The 21,361-nt window shown below is 44.6% G+C and overlaps 1 protein-coding gene across 4 annotated transcripts; it reads right to left on the bottom strand.

Annotated features, from left to right (window-relative positions):
* Nucleotides 1-258: 258 nt before the first annotated feature.
* On the bottom strand, nt 259-18,163 carry LOC141469213 (cytochrome P450 2H1-like). 4 transcript variants are annotated; one of them, XM_074154625.1, is made up of 9 exons: nt 18,155-18,163; nt 8,157-8,268; nt 7,155-7,304; nt 4,659-4,828; nt 3,978-4,154; nt 3,416-3,557; nt 2,809-2,996; nt 2,179-2,320; nt 259-1,037 (listed from the first exon to the last, which is right to left on the bottom strand). In XM_074154625.1, the coding sequence occupies exons 1-9, from the start codon at nt 18,161-18,163 to the stop codon at nt 856-858; spliced, it is 1,272 nt and encodes a 423-aa protein (XP_074010726.1). In that variant the 3' UTR covers nt 259-855. The 4 variants fall into 4 exon arrangements, with proteins under 4 accessions (XP_074010726.1, XP_074010723.1, XP_074010724.1 ...); XM_074154622.1 differs by lacking the exon at nt 18,155-18,163 and adding an exon at nt 10,227-10,406 and having other exon boundaries at nt 8,157-8,319; XM_074154623.1 differs by lacking the exon at nt 18,155-18,163 and adding an exon at nt 10,227-10,406 and having other exon boundaries at nt 4,668-4,828; nt 8,157-8,319.
* Between the last annotated feature and the right edge of the window lie 3,198 nt (nt 18,164-21,361).

The following is a 21,361-nucleotide window of genomic DNA, read 5'->3' as shown; positions in this document are numbered from 1 at the left end:
TTGCCAAAACAGGCAGTTGGGGTTCTGATAGGTCTCCTAGGGTCAGTCCAGCCTTCTCCCATGTTGGTACTGAGAACAGAAGTTTTATGGGTGATGGACCAACTCAGTCTTCCATCCATAATACATTTCATATAAATGAGCGAAATACAACAAGCAGATATATACAAGTCTTGGAAAATATTTGGGAGTATAAGCATTGTGGTGGCAGGTTTTTCACGAAAAGGTGTTCTTCTGGGATCTCAGAAATAAACAACAATTCAGTGTACTACTTTATTTTGCAATTGAAATTTTAATTTCACAAACCTTCATTATGATCACACAGGAGAGGACCCGTATGCCCAGTCATCAATAAACTCCCTCCCCACCACAAAAGGCAACATGTAATGGGGCAAGAATACAGTAGATTATCATCTTCTGACAGAATTCCCCCCACACTGTTTTATGCTTCCCTTTACAAATAGGTCACAAACAGACTGAAAATACAGAGGAGAGAGGTACCTCAAGCAGAGTCTCTGGAAACCCGGGAGTATGAGCATCTGTACAGACCCTGAGCCGTCAGGATGTCAGGAGCCAGGTAGGAACCTGAGCGAGGAGAGGTAGGTGCAGAGGAGAGCCTGTATATACAATTTTGCAAAAGGACCTGTCTCCTTCCCTATGCAATTGCCTGCTCTGTCTCGGTTTAGAGCTGGCTGTGGCAATTATAAAAGCACCGTACAGCTTTATTTTCTAAGTGAATTTCTCTCCATGAAGTATCTAGCACATGATCCAAGAGTTTCAATCTCAGCAGGCTGGGAAATGGCTGTCATTCAACCAGAGTTTTCATGAGTGTGGGAGCTGGTGACTGCCTTCGCTTGGCTAACGCGGAATGAAAGAGACTTCATAAGGTCGGGGCATGTTTGCCAAAGTGCTGACTAGCGGGGAAATGTCAATGTCCTTGTGATCCACAACAGGTTTCAAAGTAAAGTTCTGCAGGATGGCTGTAAAAAATATGAATAGCTCCATCCGGGCCAGGCCTTCTCCTGCACAGATGCGTTTTCCTGCAAGTGAAAAATAATAAAAAGTGAGGTGATAGTGCAGTATTTTGCTGGTAACTTATTTTAACCCCTGTTCCATGGAAGTTGAGACACCTGAGAATGGACAGGCAGTGCTATAACATTTTGAGGAAACGAATTAATCTAGGAGCTAAGTATCTAGAACACTGAGAGTACAAAGGGCAAAGGTGGTTTGAAGGCTTCGGTTTCTCATGTTCTGCTGCAGTTTGATGGTGAATTTGGAGAGAGAGAATTTGCGTGGCTAGTCCCACTTCGTACATCTCTTCTTGTAAAATGCATTGGAGGAGCTTTTGTGATGGCTAAAAAAGGGAATAAACTGAACTCGAGTCCACTAGGGTTAGAGCTGCCCAGAAGTGTCTCGAGCAAGGATGACCATGAGCCAACAATGTGCCCTTGTGGCCAAGAAGGCCAATGGCATCCTGGGGTGCATAAGGAAGAGTGTGGCCAGCAGGTCGAGAGAGGTTATCCTCCCCCTCTACTCTGCTCTGGTGAGGCCCCATCTGGAGCACTGTGTCCAGTTCTGGGCTCCCCAGTTCCAGAAGGACAAGGAACTGCTGGAGAGGGGACAGCAAAGGGCTACAAAGATGCTGAGGAGCCTGGAGCATCTCTTATGAGGAGAGGCTGAGGGACTTGGGTCCTTTTAGTCTGGAGAAGAGAAGACTGAGGGGGGATCTGATCAACGCCCATAAATACTTGAAGGGTGGGTGTCAGGAGGATGGGGCCAGTCTTTTTTCAGTGGTGCCCAGGGACAGGACATGAGGTAACGGCACAAACTTGAATATAAGAAGTTCCACCTAAACATAAGAAGAAACTTCTTTCCTGTGAGGGTGACAGAGCCCTGGAAGAGGCTGCCCAGAGAGGTGGTGGTCTCCTTCTCTGGAGACATTCCAAACCCACCTGGACATGTTCCTGTGCAACCTGCTCTGGGTGACCCTGCTTTGGCAGGGGGTTGGACTGGATGATCTCCAGAGGTCCCTTCCAACCCCATATCATTCTGTGATTCTGTGAGCAGATCACCAGACATCACTGCACAGACCATGGGGATGCATCCACTAAAATCCTCAAAAATCTTCAAAGAGATTCTCAGAGGGGATATTCTAGGATCTGAAACAGAAAGAGGTCTTACCTGCAGAAAATGGCATGAAATAGTCACTCTTTTTAAAGGTCCCATTTGCATTCAGGAAATGTCCTGGGTCGAATTTTTCTGGATTTGGAAATTCCTTGCCATCGTGTAGGACGGGAGACAGCATAGGGAATATCATAGTGTCCTGAATTTACAGAGAACAGAGGAGAAAGTTAAAATGGAGGCATTCTAAAGCAAAGAGGCATTGAGAAGTTCCCAGAGTTGAATAGAAGGATAGTCAAAGTTTAACCAGTTTAAAATGAGCAGTTAATGAATAAAAATGGGTGCCATTGGTATGGAAAAGATGGGGTTCTTTTAATGAATTTTGATGGTGAGTCTGATTAGAGTACTTAATATTGCTTCCAAATAACTTTGAACTTTGATTGCTCACATTTATGTGATAAAAATAGAAAGCTCTATCTCACTCTTCACACAGAGGATGAAAAGCCTTTTTCCTTTTTTTTTTCAAATACAAGGGGTTGGACTAAATAACTTCCAGAATCCCCTTCCAAACAAAATTATTCCAATTCTATATCACATTTCAGTATTTTTGAAAAGAAAGAAAAATAGAATGAATAGAACACATCATTGTTTTAAAAAGACTATGACTTTTCTCAGACACAGTGAACAGACCTTAGGGATAAAATAGTCTCTGAACTTGGTGTCTTTGATCACAGTACGTGGGACATTAAGCGGAAGGAAGTCAATGAATCTCTGGATTTCATGGACCACGGCATCTGTGTAGGGCATCTGGCTCCGATCTGCCATGCAGGGGCTTCGGTCTCGGCCAATAACACTGTCAATCTCCTTCTGAATTTTCTCTGTTAGGAAAGAAGTAAGTGTTGAATGGACAAGTCCCCCGTTTTTTTACCTAAGCATCTCCCCACATTTACAACAAAACTTGCTTTTAGCGCACCAGGAGTATATGAATGTATTTAGTACTAATATCTCTTTCCTGTGAATAGAAATGAGACTAATACAAGACTAATCAAGGCCAGGCTGGACAGGGCTTTGAGCAACCTGGTCTAGTGGGAGGTGTCCCTGCCCATGGCTGGGAGCTTGGGACTCAATGATCTTTGAGGTCCCTTCCAACTCTAATCATTCTATGGTTCTAATACACATTTCCACACTGCAAATACATGTTTCCTTTGTGGGGGGACCATTGCCACATGTAGAATTGTCCAACTTGATCCCGTGACCTATTAAAGAGTTTTCAGTTATTTATTTCCTTTCACATTACCTACTATCTCTGGGTATTTCTGGAGAATCAGAAATCCATGTCTCAGTGTGATGCTGGTGGTTCCTGTTCCTGCCAGGAACAAGTCGAGAGTGGATCTGCTCAAGGTCTCAACGGTGAATTTGGAGTGACTGTTCCCTTTCTCCTGGGGGAAGATTTGGCAGGAGGTTGTGAATGGCAAAGCTCAGCGCTATGTACCCGTAATGTATGTTCTTAAACACATCTAATGTCCTTTCAAAAGTACGACACTAACTCTCCAGAACACCAGCATTTATGATACTTTTACTAAATAATATTATAAACCTTCTTTAATATGGGAGGAGCACTGAATTACATCAACCAGATTGGTCTTCAGCTTTCCTAACTTTGGCTAGTGCAGTTAATTCTGTATTTAAAAATCCTTGTGAAGAAAATGGAGAGGATGATCAAATTAACTTGATGTGCCAAGAAAAGAAAGTTCCCCTCTGTATTTGCAAAAGCCCAGTGCCCTGTCACAACTGAAAATAAGCTGGGATTCAAGCAGGGGTTTTCTTATAATACAATAAATCTCTTGCTCTTACATTACCTGTTCCATTTTGTTAAGAAAAGCATCAACAAAATCTCGAGGACAACTGGGATCCAGGGTTCTCTGGTGTTCCTCTATGATGTCTAAAGTGAATTGATCAACTTTATGAATATTTTTTATCATTTGTTGATGAGGCCCGGGTAAATGGTCCATGACAGTGGGGAAGAAATTGTATAGCTGTAAAAATAAAATGATGTAAAAGCACATTCTGATTAATGTGGATACAATAAAATGTCCCCCTGAATGTTACTATGAAAATGGGGCAATTAAACTGTTTTGGAACAGTAGGTCTTTATTATTCAACAGGATTTTAATGTCCTTTACTTTATGGTTTCACTACATTCAAGGGTAGACTTCACATGAGCAACTTTTGCGATGATATCCTTCTTTGGACATATAACGGCAATTCCATAAGGTAAGGAAAAAATACAGGAATTGGTTATTTAACTGCCTTTTTGGCTTTCAAAAAATGTCTCCAAATTTAGGAGAAACCACTCCAATTAAGAAATAATAATGTGAATAAATAAATAAATATTCCTTAATAAAAGATATTATGAGAAATAAATATTCATTAATAAATAGTCATTAATAAAAAAATCTTTAAGGTCCCTTCCAACCCAAACCATTCTATGATTCTATAAAACATTATAATCATTAACAAATTTATTAATTAAATAAAACTGTACACACCTGTGTGTGTAGAGAGTTCTGGAGCCTGTTGTTTTCATCTAGCAACTCAATTAAAGTTAAAAATTTCTTGTCCTGATAGTCAAACCGATCCCCAAAGACGATGGAGCAGATGATGTTGGAAACAGCATGGACCAGGAAGTTGCCAGGGTTAAAGGGTTGCTCTGCAACAACAAAAGAAAAGGGTATCTTGCTTTCGGTATTTCAGGCATCGTCCCCTCCTCTGACGCTACAGGGAAGTTTTGCATTCTCTTGAGACCCAGAGTTTTGCAGTCCTTTGAAGGGCTGATCCAATATATTCTTCTCTACTTGAAGGGAACTAATTTCCCTTGAATGGTTTCAGTATCTCATTTGTCCTGTTCTCAGCAGAACACTGGTCTGTGTGGCTTGATTCCTCTTCAGCTGACACGTGCCTGTCTCTCTCAAAGACTGTTTATTACAAATGGCCTAAAGATTCCCACCAAAACCCAACGAAACCATAAGGACTTTGCCCGAGCCGTGTCTTTAGGTTATTGCACCCTGTTGATGAACTCTATTAGCATAACTTCAGTTGTATTACCCTCTCCTAAGGGTTCCGGTAACTGTGATCGAAGTCTAGTTTTGATAGCACAGCTGCAGAAGCGTCTGAGAACGGCAGTGTGAGAAAAAAGCAAGATTAGACCCAAGAAAGAAAGAAAAGGTGTAATTGCAGACAGTTATAGGGTGCATCTCAAGGTTTCAAGAGAAGACACAACAACATGAAAAGGTATAAAATCCTAAAAGAAAACCAAGGAGTCAGAAAACGGCAACTTGGCAGCACTGAGGATCAGCCTATTCCAAGGAACACCACCACCAACCCTTCTCTGCCTGACTGATGCCACTGAGGTCTCATCAGAGGTGGTGAGTCTGTTAACGCTGAACCTGGTAGATAACTAGTCCTAGCTACATATATTTGCATTAAGAATAAATAACGGCTTTATACTTTTCAGTTGTATATATAGATCTTGCTTGCAAAGCCTTTTAGTCCACAGTAAAAGATGCTGTAAAAGGTGAGGCAGAGATGGAGGCTTGCAGCTGGGCATAGGAAATAGAGTATTCCCGTGCTAGTGAAAGGATAAGAGCAATGCAGGTGAGAGCGTTTTCTCTGATTTGTAGCAGGAATGTTTATCTATGAAGCCAGACTGAATTTTCTAGTGGCTCACGGGAAATGGAGTTGCTTCAGCTTCCTTTTAGATCCATCGAGAGAGGTTATTCTCCCCCTCTACTCTGCCCTGGGGAGGCCCCATCTGGAGCACTGGGACCAGTTCTGGGCTCCCCAGTTCCAGAAGGACAGGGAACTGCTGGAGAGGGGACAGCAAAGGGCTACAAAGATGCTGAGGAGCCTGGAGCATCTCTTATGAGGAGAGGCTGAGGGACTTGGGTCCTTTTAGTCTGGAGAAGAGAAGACTGAGGGGGGATCTGATCAACGCCCATAAATACTTAAAGGGTGGGTGTCAGGAGGATGGGGCCAGTCTTTTTTCAGTGGTGCCCAGGGACAGGACAAGAGGGAACGGGCACAAACTGGAACATGGGAAGTTCCACCTAAACATGAGGAGGAACTTCTTTCCTGTGAGGGTGACAGAGCCCTGGAAGAGGGTGCCCAGAGAGGTGGTGGAGTCTCCTTCTCTGGAGACATTCTAAACCCACCTCGACACGTTCCTGTGCAACCTGCTCTGGGTGACCCTGCTTTGGCAGGGGGTTGGACTGGATGATCTCCAGGGGTCCCTTCCAATCCCGTATCATTTTGTGATTCTGTGATTCTGTGATCTGCTTTTCCCCCCTTCCAGAATAAGCACACATTGAAGCCTGGCTGTGGAAAGGAAGCCTGTGGTACAGGCTGATACTGTGCCACGCTCAGGGGAAGTACTTAGAAGTAACATTGTCTTATATATTACCAGAAAAGGCATTTATAGGTTGAAACCAAGGGGGATTATGTTATGCTCTGCCCTCAAAAGCAGCTTATAGTCCCTGTTCCTATTGCACACCCCCACCAATACTGGGAGATACTATCTAGTATTCAGACAAACTGGACCCAAACTGAAATATCCTTATCCATAAATGGGTTCTCTGATCACCCACTTCTTCAGGATCCATTTACTTAGAGCTGCAGGAGATGAGGCAAGGAAGTGCATGTTTCTTGGTTACCTGGCGGTGCCCAGCCCTGTCTCCATGGCTGAATTCCATCAAACCCGCGGCTTTGGGGCCAAGCCATTCCCTTTGCCACTTCCCATATTGTTCCTCAAGCAGCAGAGGTTACAGGATGCTTTCCAGCCCCAGCCTCCTACATTTATCCCTCCGTACTGTCACAGTGCCTTTGCCTGACTCACTCCCAGAGGTGAGAACTTTGCCTATAGGAGCAGGGAGCAGGAACAGCAGCTACATGCCCACTTCGTGGGTCATAGATTTGGTGAAGCAGCCCCTATCATTGCAGACACCCAGGGTGTCCCAGCAGGCACAAAGTCCATGTCCTACCATGCATGCTCCTGATCCTCTCCACCAGAAAATGAGCTTCCTCCTGGATTCGCTCCTCAATGCTCTTCTTCCCCATCCCAAAATCCCGCAGGGTGGTGAGTGTAAATCGTCGGAGCTGCTTCCAGGTCTCCCCATTGCTGGTCACGATGCCTGACAGAGGAAGGAAAAAGGGACCTCCATGAGGAAACAGATTTCTTTTTTCCCCTGAATGGGAGCTACACAGTAAGTACTCAACATGCAAACACACCTTTCTGTGGAGTTCTACTGCAATTGCAATTTGCCCAAAAATGTAACCTCTCTGCAATTCTGGAAGTGACAAATCTGATCCATCTGTCACAGCACTTTGAGTAAAACCAAATTTATTCCCAGATTTAGAAAAACTAGGATGTAAATAAGAATGTAACACTGGTACTGACTTGATCTTGCCCACAAGCTGATGGCCTTTGCACTGAGACAACTGCTCAAATGTTCTGCTGCGCACCTTCACATGGTGTATCATTGTTGACAATCCAATGATAGTGCACTACAGTACCATGGCATAGGTACTATTTACCCAGATAAATGCCGTACTGAGAAATTCCCTGGTGAACAAACTCAGTCTTGAATGTGGCCCTTCCTGGGACAGCCTGTAATCTTGTCTTTGTTGTGCTGTGGACTTCCCTTTCGCTGGTTCCTTAGCTGTATGTGTATTGTAAATATTTCCAGACATGGGAGAATGAACGTAAGGTCTTAGAGGCACATTTAATGAACAAAACTTTGGCCAGAAGTTGAAGCACACTGAAAATAGAAAGGCAGTTAGTGAAGCCAACCTGGGACATTAAACTGTTCTCCAGGGGTCTGGTTTACTCAAGGGTCCAAGTAATGAGTTGGGCTTTTAGTTTTTTATTGCTAATTTGTATGCATGAAAGTAGTAAATTAAATCCACTATTCCCTCCTCCATTGCCCTCTCAGCTGAAGAACTGAAAGCATCAGCTGGGGATGCTAACGTTACTGGGGACATACCTGTGCCTTGGAAGAGTTTTTTAAGCAGTGGTAGATTCCCTCTTCCGCTGAAGTCATCTGCCTGGTCAATCAGAGCTTCTTTCACAGCATCATACCCATGCAGCACCACAACCTTTTGTGGGCCTAAATATATTGTGAAGACAGGACCGTACTTCTCGCTGAGCTGTAGGGAAGAGGAACACAAAGAGCACCACGTCTGCACGTTACTCAGGTGAAAAGAAGTTTGTAGCGAAGGGGCCTGAGGGGGGACGTGCCGTTGTCCCAGCATCGCTGAGAGGTGGCGACGATTAGCAGCAGCGCAGAGAACTTTCAACTGCGAATTACAGCCCAGGGGAAGAGGGAATTGTACGAGAAATAGGAGGCAGGAATAGAAATGGTGAGGTGTCAAGTCCAAATCCCAGATAAGAAAATAGTTCTTCATAGGGCTAGAAAAACATTCTGGAATGCCTTTCTACAGGGCACAGTGGATAATAGTTTACATGGGCTCAAAAAGTGATTATATACACTTGTGTAAGCTGGTGCCTAAGGGGCTTTTGAGCACAAACATACCACAGTTGTTTCTAAAATCTCCTGGGCCACAGAGCTCTGGAAACTGGATGAGTATATCAGCGGAGAATCATTGCGTCCTTGCACTAGTCATGTACTCTTTCCCAAGCACCTTCTTTCGGCTACAATTGCAGAAAGATTCCTGGGCTACTTGGTCTGACCTGGAACACTTCTCATGTTCCCTTTTTAAAAGCAATCTAGACATCACCCAGGCATTTTATGGTGGGAAACCAGATCACCCAGTGCTCTGAAACAAAGCAGGATGCCTGAGTTTGCTCGTGATTCTCAATATTCACAAGCGCCGAGGCAAAAAGGAGCTCATATGGGTATGTGTGCCTCTGACGGTACATTCGATGATGTCAGCCATCACCACAATTTTGCTCCGAAGAACCCAGTGACAGCCCCTCTTCCCATCCATCTGCCATCCCCTAACGACTGGGCACACCAGCTGAACTCCCTTCACCTGTCCCCTCCCAGGCCTTGCAACACACGGGTTCTGTTTGACAGATGCATGACATGGACCTGTTGGAACAGGTCCAGAGGAGGGCCAAGAAGATGCTCAGAGGGCTGGAGCTCCTCTGCTGTGAGGACAAGCTGAGAGAGTTGGGGTTGTTCAGCCTGGAGAAGAGAAGGCTCCGGGGAGACCTTAGAGCCCCTTCCAGTCCCTAAAGGGGCTACAGGAGAGATGTGGAGGGACTCTTGATCAGGGAGTGGAGTAGTAGGATGAGGGGTAACAGTTTTAAACTGAAAAAGGAGAGCTTTAGATTAGATCTTAGGAAGAAATTCTTTCCTGTGAGGGTGGTGAGACACTGGAACAGGTCGCCTGGAGAAGCTGTGGCTGCCCCATCCCTGGAGGTGTTCAAGGCCAGGCTGGACGGGGCTTTGAGCAACCTGGTCTGGTGGGAGGTGTCCCTGCCCATGGCAGGGGGTTGGAACTGGATGATCATTGAGCTCCCTTCCAACCCAAAGCATTCTATGATTCTATGATATGATTCTATGACATCAGCCAGGAGAGGGAACAGACAACACAGTCCACATCCAAATTTTTTTGTTTCAACCCTTTCACTCATTTCTTCCACACCCAGGAGATCCAACCTGTCTGTTAGGGAGCAGAGGCAGCAAAATGGAGCAGGGTCCTTCCTAATAAAGTGCCAGGCCGTGCTGCCAGTGTGGTGAGGAGCTGGGTACAGGAGAAGTATAGTGAATATTGTAATAACATCAGCGCCTTGATTGCAAATCTACTGCAAATTGCAGTACTGCCGTCAGGTCAGCACAGGACTCATCATTAGTATTGATTATTGCAAATATATAGACTTAGATTTGCAATATATATACCTAGATATATAGATTATTGCAATATATAGACTTCAGAAACATGTCTTTCTGGGAAACCTTTTGTTTCTGCTTGAATCTGACATTTGGTCAATGCAAATTAAGCTCATTAATTAAGCTGAGACAGTCTGGACCGTACTTTGTTTCATATGTGGTGGAGAAGACATAGGGAAGAAGGAGATAGTCTCTTACCTTCTTCAAGCTTTCAGGCAAGTTCCACGGGTTCAGCTGCAATATGTTTCCAACAAGGGGGAGTGTGATGGGGCCAGGAGGCTGCTTCCCTTTTTGTGATGTGCTTCTCCAGGTGGCAGCGAGAAGAAGGCACGAGATGCAGATCAGCAAGAAAATAGTGGTCGTTCCCAGAAGCTCCATGTTGGGCTGAGGAAGAGAAGGCAAATGTCGGAAGAGCCTGATGTTGGACCTGTAAATCCATGCTTATTTATATGCTGTGATAGCAAAGCACATGGATGAAATGAGCCAATAGTGCCTCCCTAATCCTACTGAGATATGAGGTTACTTATTAATCTGCTCAAGATAAGAATGAACAAACTAGGATGAACTCCTTGTTTGCGTACTGATTTTTTTCCTCTCCAGATTGTGTTCCTTTATGTAATCATTTATGTAGGTCAAATGCTGTCAAACAAACTCAAAATGCAGAAATATTTGCGGCCTAGTAGCTATGTATATGCTTAAACTCTTGCTGATTGCTCTCATGCATAGATTGACATCTGCCAACCCCTCTAGTAGCTGAGCACAGTGTCAGGAGGTGTTGTGGTTGAAAACGGGCAGCACTCCAAGTTCTTCCTGGTCATTTCACCTCCGTTTCTGGAATGAAATTATGTAATTGTACCCGAGTCACACATGCAGGTTTTGAGGAATACCCAAACCACAAATCCCTCCAGCAACCTGCAGTGCCCTTTCTGATATTTCTAGAAACTGGTTGAGAATCCATAGAAGGTGAACAGAGCTTAACAGAATGATTGGTTTAATTAATATTGAATATTTAATACAATGTAAAATCTAAAATGAAATACAGTACCTAAATGAAATTTCAGTCCCTAAAGGGGCTACAGGAGAGATGGGGAGGGACTCTTCATCAGGGAGTGGAGCCATAGGATGAAGGGGACCGGTTTTAAACTGAAAGAAGGGAGATTTAGTTGAGGTCTTAGGAAGAAATTCTTTCCTGTGAGGGTGGTGAGACACTGGAACAGGTTGCCCAGAGAAGCTGTGGCTGCCCCATCCCTGGAGGGGTTCAAGTCCAGGCTGGATGGGGCTTTGAGCAACCTGGTCTGGTGGGAGGTGTCCCTGCCCATGGCAGGGGGTTTGGAACTCGATGTTCTTTAAGGTCCCTTCCAACCCAAACCATTCTATGATTCTTAAAACTAAGTAGGTATGGGAAGGAGTCTGAATAACAGGTACACCTTTCCTAAACTACACACATAATTACTAAATAGCATAGCTCAGGTTTCAGGAAAACTGTAGTGCATAAACCAGTGAAGTAGGTACAAGGTAAGAAAAAGGAATTTATTAGGTGCAAAATTATATGTATTTTCTGATAGTACTTAAGTGTCAAGAGCATGAGTTATTTTTTGGTGGTTAAGGAATGTTACTAAACTTGACTTTTGTGAGTCATATAATAGTCCTAAAGCAATGTTAACTCAGACCCAGTGAAGCCTCAGTAGGGAAACAAATAAACAATGGGAGAGAATGTGGGGTGCAGAGACTGGAAGCTGCTAACAACTACAGCTCAAGGAAGGTAATGGGAATATTACTGGGATAAAAAAACAATTGGTTTTATCACTAAAGGAAATCTCAGTGTAATAAGAGACATGAAATTCCTCTTAAACTCACTCTGAATGAGAATCAGTGCCAAAGGATAGTATTTTCATGTCTACCACTGATTAACAAAGGTCAGAGATTTCCTATCCATAGAACTGGTGCTCAAAGACAATGCGGTGGACAGTGCTGGCAAGAAGAACGGAGTGGGTCAGTGTCCTAAGACAGCACGTATTTCCCTCTACACACTAGGGAGGGAGCTCATCCGGAGTTCCAGACCGCTAATGTCAGATGAGACGGATCCCACCCAACAACATTAGGGACCATTTCAGTTCCTCTAAGCCAACAAAAGAGGCTCTGCCACCTGCCAACACTCAGCCTGTCCCATTACATCTTTTGAGATGCAGACCCAAAATGATAATGACCTCTTAGGTGGTGTCAAACTGGAAGAAAGTGTTAAAAATTATATATTCTTATATATATCCTGTGTTTATATATATATATAAGTCTTTTATTTTTCTTTCAGGTAATGGTAATGGGCTTTGAAAGGTGTTTTATTTCCTGCATCAACTCATTGGCTTAGACCTTGGGTCCACATTGGTTCCGTCAGTTCTTGAGTGCTCACATCTGCACTTTCATGTGTACAAAAATACCCGGATATACTGTGAACAGCAGACTTTGTTTTCTACTGAGTTGTCAAAAGGGCATTTAAAGGGTGGGCAGATTTTTTCCTTTAGCCCAATTAGCCAAGGACTGGCAGATTCTACAGCAGCGAGGAAATAAACATTTCCCACCTAAATTTAGATATTAAGAAGGTAGGTGTACAAATCAGCTCATCTCCCCTGTTAGGGGAGAAACACTGGTACTTCCAGGGAACAGGGCATCTGACTATTCCTTTTTGCCTGTTTTAGTGGGAAACGAGTCATTCACTGAAGAAATTTATTTGTGTCCCTTGACTACGAAGGGAGCCTCAGGAGATTTAAACAGATTTACGTGTCTGGCTGCAAGGGATCTGATTTGAGGCAGGTGATGCCGATTCCCTGCGCATCTCTCCCGGTCCCAATGATGGTCTTTATCAGCAACAAATTCTGCACATTCTGTTACATCGGGCACTGCTCTGAGTACTGCACACCAAGGGTATTTAAAACCAGAAGTGGGCAGATGAATGAAATTGAGAGGAGCCTTCTAGGCCGTGTCTGGAGGGTTGATGATATTGCTGAGAACACTCAGTTTTATTGCTGTCGAGGAAAAACAGAAGTTGTTTGCATTTTTGTTTCCTTTACTTTTGCAGATAAGGTGCCTTGTGTTCCTCTACTGGCAGCCCTGAGGATGAACAACTGCTGTGAAGCCTAATGCGCTGGAAAAGCAGGGATTTGCTCGCAGCATCACTCCCGCATCTGGACGTGACTTTTTTAATTATTTCTCTAATCACTTGCATAACCCCTGAAGGATTTCAAAATGGTGTTGGGATGAAGCCAGAACTGCTTGGAGGGATCCAGGAGTTTCACTGGAAAGAGATTTAACTGCCAAAGGTCTTGGGTCACTTCTGATGACAGAAAGACAGGAATTACGTGAGTATGAAAGGCTTATTTGGGTATGAAAGGCTTATTTGAGTATGAAGGGCCTATCCTGAGGCAGTTCTCATTCACAAGATACACCTGAAAGACTCTGTTTTCTTCCCAATGGAAGAAAAAAAAAAAGCAGATGCTGGGGCCTCTGGTCTTATGAAATAGCACCATTCTCTGTCCCCTCCTGTGAATTTGAGCTCAGATTGACTGGGTCGGATGCCACTGTATGAACCTATCTTGCAAAACCCAGGCCTTCCTCTGAATGTCTTCTGGAGGCTGTTGCTTTGGTTGACCTTCCTACTGGCATGTACGGGCTGCCTCCTGGGATCCCATCCTCGGTTAGTTCATAGCCTTTCAGCTGGGACCTGCACTTACTGCTGAATTCACTTGCTCCTGTTCTCCTCCAGATTGGGTCTGTGGATTAAAACCCAACTTCTTATCCCCCAAAACAGCCCCTTCAAGTGTATTCACAGCCTACAAGGGTGTACTGGATCCGGTTTCTTCACAGCAGCCAGTAAAGCACTGTGTCTCAGATTTGTGATCAAAACAGTGTTGATAACACACCAGTGTTTTAGCTGTTGCTGACGAGTTCTTGCACAGCATCAAGGCCTTCTCGATTGCTCATTTTTACCCAAATCCAGGGAGCAGGCTAGGGGCAGGCAAGAGGTTGAGAGAGGACCCAAACTGACCAAAGAGATAGTACACGTCATCTAGCGTCCTGCTTAGCAATAAAATCTGGGGAATTGTCTTTCCGATGTAGCCTGTCTGGTTACCAGTCTTCTGGTGGGAGCTGGAGAGTCTTTGCATCACTTGTTCATTATTTTTTTTGCCCTTCCTTTTCCTTAACTGTCTTTATCTTGGCCCAAGAGTTTTTCTCACTTTCATTATTTCAAGTCTCTCCTGCTGGAGAGGGATCCAGAGCTTCCACAGTGGAAAGCTGGGTGCAGGCTATTAGACAGTGTCTATTCCCTGGGCTTCCAGACACAAATAAAAGCAACAATATTTATTGCTTTGTTGCAATAATAACAAATATTTTCAATATTTGTTCAATGTTCAGAAATACTGCCCAGCAAAGGAAGCCATCTGGCTATAAACACTTACAACATCAGAATATATACCTTCTGGCTAATCGTGGAGAGTGTGGTGGGTATGAGAGTTTCTAAGAACAGCTTTTAAGGGTAACCCTTCACAATTACATACCACAGACAAACTGAAACCAGATCCAGCTTCTGAAGAGGACAGCCCTTGAGCCCCAGGGGAGGGCTCATATACGTATCATATATATTAGTGTGTATAGCAGGGATCTGTGAAACCGTGAAGGGTTTGGAGGAGGTAAGAAGGGAGTGACTGGTCGTATTCTCTTCCTGTATAGAGCTATAGAACACTAAAATAGCGACTAGCAGGTTTTAACCAGGCAAAGGGAGGTGGTTCTTCACACACCGTGCCCTTGAGCTGCAGAAACACCATTTTGAGAGATGTATGGGTCCAAAAAAAGTAACCGGACAAATGGGAGCAAAATGCATTGAGGGTACTCAAACACAAAGATACCACTGATGTCTCGGGAATCACTGCAGGCTGGAGCAGTCCAAAAGCATTCTCTTGTTGCCGTGCTTTTATGCTGTTCCTTAGGAACTCATTTTTAAGCCACAGTTGGGCAGGATTCTGGGCTGGCTCGACAGTTGTCATGAGTCAGGACATCCATCCTCAGACTTTTATAACCTTACATTACACTGTGACATTACACTGAACTTTTTCATGGCGCAGATTAGCAGAGCAGACTGCGGAAATCATTTTACCTGTTCTGCTGTGAATGACAACATCTCAACTACTGAACTTTTACTACTTTCAGATAGGACTTTCCTTAGTGCCTTGTAAATAACCACAATATCAATCTCTGCCTTATTTCTGAGAGCAATTTGACGCAGGATCTGCCATGATCAGCATGTATTAAGGTTCAGTGATAACTTCAACATCCAACAATTTATGCAACACCCATATTTGTAACACACTACACTAGTACGAGAGAAAGATACAAGTCACTTCATTAGTTTTCAGATCACAGAAATGACATTTGACCAGCTAGCTCAAAAAAACATGGTTAAATATTTGTGTATGAACTCACTGAACCCAAAACATAACTCAGCAGAAAAGGATGAAGCCAATGAAGTTCATCAGTCATTTGCAACACGTAGCAAATTGCCTGTTTAGTCTCCAAAAGGGCAAGGAAATTAAGCTGATAACAGCCTTCCTGTGATCTGTGCTGTGACCCCACCAACAACACATCATTATGTTATTGCTACAACCCATCATTTTAAAATAAAGCCAAGATGCTTAGCTCTAGACCATGGTCAGCATTAAGAAAGGACAGACCCTTCCTCGTGCCAGGCAGAAAAAAGTCAGGAATTGGGAAAAGTGTGTCCCAGTGCTATATATGACAAAGAGAGGCACAGAAGTGAAGGCTGCCAAATTGCAAAGATGATGGCTGAGCTTAGTGGGGCTCCTGAGATTGCGGCTCCCAGCTGGCTCCATGGGCAATGGACCTCCTCCCGAACCAGCTGCAGGACCACCATGGTGTACAGCAGGTCATCTGAAAGGTCCGTGTCCTGGGGATAAAGATGTGAAGGGGCAACTTTATCAGATGTCCCCAACTGTGACATCATCACCACAGGGCAGAGTGCCCACCCTGCCTTTCCAAAGGCTGAGCCAGGAACCTGCAGTACAAAGAGGACCTGAACATAGACCTGCTGAAACTCAGGTCTTAACTAGAGGCATTCAGCAACTTCCATTTTTTAATGCAAAAAAATTCCAGAAACCAGCAGCATTTTAACTTCAGGTTTACAGGTGTTAGTATCTGTCAGTCAAGCTTTTCTCCTAACCATGCCAAAAAAAGAAGTGCAGTAAAAGTGTAAATCACCTTTCCCGACTCTAAATGGTACCTAAGGGAACGGAGAATCATAGAATTGCCTAGGTCAGAAGGCAACTTTCAGATCATCTAGTCCAACCATCAAATAACATTAATACATAAATAATGTAGAATAACTTTAGAAAGAAGAATTGGGTAAGAAAATAGAAGAAAGTGAGGGAAGTGAGTTTAATATATTACAAGTCGGAGAGAAGTGCAGAGAGCCCAGGACAGGCTGGAAGGTACTGCCTGGGAGGAACCTTTCTCAGTAGAAGTCATTGCCTAACTAGTGAGTACAAGGACAAGGGTATGAGGGCAGAGACAGATGAGACAGGGAGGACGAGTGGTTGCCTTGGCCGAAGGTCTCAAGTCATTCCCTCTGTGAGGGCCTACACCAGCCACATGGTGACACAAGGAAAGGAGAATTTGCAGGGTCAAGGTGGAGCTTCTGGATGACCTCTTCCACTCCTCACAGTGGAAACCAGCCATGAAATGCTCTGGTGAACTGACACAGCTTGACCTTTCATGATCTGCATCCCACAAGGAACAAGAACTTGCCTGATCTCACAAGCAGATGAACAGACAGTGCTTTCCTGGCAGGACACAAACACCAATGGCTTAGAAGATGAACTTTTCAATGAACCAAAGACAGAGTTCACTCGATTAAAGCAAAATGCGTGTTTGCTTCATGCTGGAGTGAGATTTTTCTAAGCTAATCATTGTGTTTGAGTTTCATTTAATGTTTGACAGTGATTGGCTCAGAGCCCACAGGGACCATTCTCTTCTGTGGCACCTTTCCAGAGTCAGGTCTTAATTGTCTTGCCCCATCCCACAGCCAAAGCCTGTAACAAGCTCTTCCAGTCTTCCCCCACTACAGGTTTCACATGTGGGACCACTGAGGGAACAAGGCTCTTGTAAAGACTATTCTGCTGCAGCTTTGATCCCTGCCTCCCTTAAGTGTGGAAGGTGGCTCATCCCCTTGCCTTAGCCATCATCTTCTGCAGACATCACCTCCTCTGGAAAGGATGGTGCCTAATGCATTTTCTCTCATAAACACGAAATATAACCCCTAACCTTTGCCTTAAAGTCATTTGGAATAGTGAAAAAGCAGAACATCAACTATGATTTATTTTTCCCACCTGAGAGGTGTGAAATTTGGCATTTCAAAGAAAAATTGTCAATAAAAAAAAAATTTTAAAATCTGAGTAAGTATCCCTGCCTTCTTCCTATGTGAGTTTCAAATAGAGTCAACTGAAGTAAGCCTCCCAGTAGCGCTAAGGCAAAAGTGATCCACACGTAGTACAGTACAATACATTCTGCCAGTACTCTACAGCTCAGATGATACAGCCACTGGAAGCACGACAAAGTACAAGTAAGAACTGAGCAGACACATTGCAAAGCCTGTCCGCTATTTCACAAGGACTTGGCAAGAAGGATATTTGATTTATCAGTGCAAATGGGTTGGTTAAATATTTCTTAATGAACTCGGTTAATCCAAGCATCAGCTGAAAGGGTCCAACATCGGATCTTTTAAATAGCTTTCATTGAAAATGAAGAGTGAACTTCCATGACCTCTGTCAACGTACCTTTCAATGTACCATGGCCTCTTTCATTGTATCTTTCAAAGTAAGGTGCATTGACTCTTCGGACTAAAAGCTATTAAGGACGGACCTTTATTTATTACTTCATCCAGGTGTACTCAAGGGGACCTATAGATCAAGTGAGGGTGAAGGCCCACCTGAAAGTACTTCAGCCTTAATAAGGGAAAATTTAAAAAGAAAAAAAAAGAAAAGTAACATCACCACCCTCTTTTTAAATAATAAAGTGTTTTTCCTAAGTCTGAAACAAGTTTCCCCAAGTCCCAGCCTCAACACTGGGTTCATCCTTATGACATTGTGGCTTGTGCCACTGTTGGAGGCAGAGTAATTTGTTCTGCTTTCCATGGGTCTGTCGGAATATATTTTACAGACTTCAGGCTGCTGCCTTTGGGAAAATGAGATATTAAGGCAGAAATTCATCAGCCCAACCACTAATTTTGAATGGCTCCCAGGCTATGTACTTGCAGGCCAAGAGGAGAGGGGGCTCTAGGTAAAATATGACCCCAGAATGGCTGTTCCAAGCAGCACGGGTCCATCATCATTCCCTGAAGGAGATCTTGGGGTGCTTCTGGCAGGAAAAAACCTGGTCAGTGAGGAAGAACTATCTGGGGGTAGCAGGTGGATAGAGTTAAAAGACAATTTGTGGGAGAAAAAAGGCAGGCTGAAGGCACAACCCATGAGCATGAGGGTCTCCTGGGAGGAAGGCAGCATCTCTACTTCTGAGAGCCTTCAGGGGACTATGAGCTGCAGAGGAGGAAGGAGGGAGAGATACTGGTAGGTGTCCAGTCAAGGGGGCCCATTTAATTCCTTAGACCCAGCCACACTCTGCTGCTGGAAAGCGAGGGATTTACAGTTGTAACAGAGGGATTTATGTTGCAACAACAAAAAATACAGAATTTTTTCTTTCTATCCCACGTACCACTTCTAAGACACACAGGTCAGACAGGAATTTGTCCTTCAGACCAGTTCTCAGTGCTGCCATCTGATGCCAGACAACACTTTGTCTTCTGAAAATTACACCCTTAATCTCACGAACTCAGCGATTAATCCCACCAAGAGCCGTGCAACTGAAATCCTTCCTCCGGTCCCTCACACAAGCTCAGTCTTCTCCTCGTCCCCATCCAGGGCTGTGAGTGGAGGGGTGAGGATAGCCTTGTCCTCCCTCCCAAACTCCACCTTTTTGACTCTGGGACGATCAATGCAGAGTGTGTTGCAAGCAGCCAGCAGCGTGTGCCATTCACATACACATTCACACACTCAACACAGTCCTGGCCACTATCAGATAGGCTTTGGCACTGATGGAGCCAAGCCCAGGTTTGGCTGCTGGCTCTTCTTAAGCTCCTTCTGCCCACGTCCCCATCTCTGTGTTGCTGTGCAATTTAGGATGTGTTTAATTTGCCTAAGGACAGAGCTGATATAGTAGGGGGGGGGGGGGTGGGAGTGGGGAATGGGACAGAAGCGTTAACTCTCCATCAGGAAGTAACTTCTGGTTTTGTGTTCTAGTTTTCATCCAAATCCACCAACAATTTTTTCTGAAAACAAACAAATCATCACTGTTTATTATCACAGCCGTATTTCAGTAAACAAATCACACAGCTTTATTTCCAAAGGTCGTGTACTTGTGTGTTAATATTAAAAATGCTTTTTTAACTGTGAGTAGAAGTGAAGTCCTTTCAGTACAGTTGTGGAGGTAGTTTATGGGAGGTGGCTGGGATCCTGTCCACCGCTGATGCATTCAGAGGAATAGTGTGGAATGGCGCTTGGAAATAGTGTCATTATTAAACAGCACATTGAAAGGCTGGTAGGTGCCCTGTGGCAAAAAAACCCCAACCAACCAACCACCCACCACTGTGGGATCCTCTGTGTTAACTGATATTGTGTTATTTTGAGAAATGAACAACTTCTGCTGTTTGACTAGCTTGTTAACAATTTCTGATTTGAACAGGAGGATGTAGGAGAGGGAATGTCCTTTTGCTCTTCCGTCCCACCAGTGATGGTGTAAGGTGTTCAGGCTCCTCTGAGTGTTATGAGATCCCAGTGCCCTCTCCTGGCTGGTACTGGCCATGCTGCGATTTTCATCTGCCATGACTCAGGGATTTGCAGAGGTCCAACATCCTGCTTTTTCCATCTTTGTTTTGGTTTTGTTTTGGTTTGTTTTTTAATGCCACTTAATGCCAGTATCACCATACCATTCAGTCTCCTTCAAAGCAGTCGGACTCCTCTCTATTCCTGTTTTTGCCTCAAACTCAGAAACCATCTCTCCCCACTTGTCTTGCTTGGAGAAATAAAGATCGTTCCCTTCTAGCACCTCAACTTGGTGGGCATCACCGGGGTCCAACGCATTGCCACCAGCCTGTGGGAGATTGGGGTCTGACTCTAGAACCATGTCGTAAATATGGCTGAAGGAGTCCTCTGAGGCTTCGCTCCCAGAGTAAACAGAGTCGTAGTCAGGCACGTCGACAGGAGAAGGCAGTGCTGCCAGCCTGGCCACCCCCGATTCCCTTGGGAGAGAGGAGAGAAAAAGTGATGCTTACCCTCATCCTGCTTCTGGGGGGTGATTACCCCAAGTAATCACCAAGTAAAGGACCTGGGGATGTTGGTGGACAGCCGGCTGAACATGAGCCAGAATTTCCCCAGGTGGCCAAGGCGGCCAACAGCATCCTGGACTGTGTAAGGAACAGTGTGGCCAGCAGGACTGGGGCAGTGACCATCCCCCTGTACTGGGCGCTGGTGAGGCACCACCTCGAGTGCTGTGTCCAGTTTTGGGCCCCTCATGACAAGAAAGACATTGAGGGGCTGGAGCCAGAGAAGGACAACGGAGGTGGTGAGGGGTCTGGAGCACAAGTCTTGTGAGGAGCAGCTGAGGGAGCTGGGGGTGTTCAGCCTGGAGAAAAGGAGGCTGAGGGGAGACCTTAGAGCTCCTTCCAATACTAAAGGGGGCTACAGGAGAGATGGGGAGGGATCAGGGAGGGGAGCCATAGGACGAGAGGTAACAGTTTTCAACTGAAAGAGGGTAGATTTAGAAGAGATCTTAGGAAGAAATTCTTTGCTGTGAGGGTAGTGAGACACTGGAACAGGTTGCCCAGAGAAGCTGTGGCTGCCCCATCCCTGGAGGGGTTCAAGGCCAGGCTGGATGGGGCTTTGAGCAGCCTGGTCTGGTGGGAGGTGTCCCTGCCCATGGCAGTGGGGTTGGAACTAGATGATCTTTAAGGTCCCTTTCGATCCACACCATTCTATGATTCTACAAATCTGTGATTCTATGTCAGCTTTCCATACTCTGCACTCAGATTTTAGAGGTGTTGTCCATGAAAAGCACAGATAGAGACAAGCAAAAATCTTTACTCCTGTCCATTAGGTTAAAGACGTCCTCACGCAGGGAGCTCTGGAGGACTGTGGTTCATGACCGTGCCTTAGAAAATACATACTGAAATTTACCATATTTTAGCATTTAATTTTAATGAAGACACTTGTGGCACATCTACA

This window comes from Numenius arquata, chromosome 10 (assembly GCF_964106895.1).
Source record: "Numenius arquata chromosome 10, bNumArq3.hap1.1, whole genome shotgun sequence".
Classification (NCBI taxonomy): Eukaryota; Metazoa; Chordata; class Aves; order Charadriiformes; family Scolopacidae; genus Numenius; species Numenius arquata.
The sequence above is the reverse complement of the archived record's forward strand: the minus strand, read 5'-3'. Positions and strand labels throughout refer to the sequence as shown.

Bases quoted from the DNA above. Each gene is read 5' to 3' on its own strand.
- LOC141469213 (XM_074154622.1), bottom strand. From the start codon at position 10,406: ATGGAGCTTCTGGGAACGACCACTATTTTCTTGCTGATCTGCATCTCG. The intron at 4,829-7,154 runs GTAGGACATGGA...TTGTTGTTGCAG, and splicing joins GAGGATCAGGAGCATGCATG to AGCAACCCTTTAACCCTGGC. The intron at 4,155-4,658 runs GTTTTATTTAAT...TTATTTTTACAG, and splicing joins TACACACACAGGTGTGTACA to CTATACAATTTCTTCCCCAC.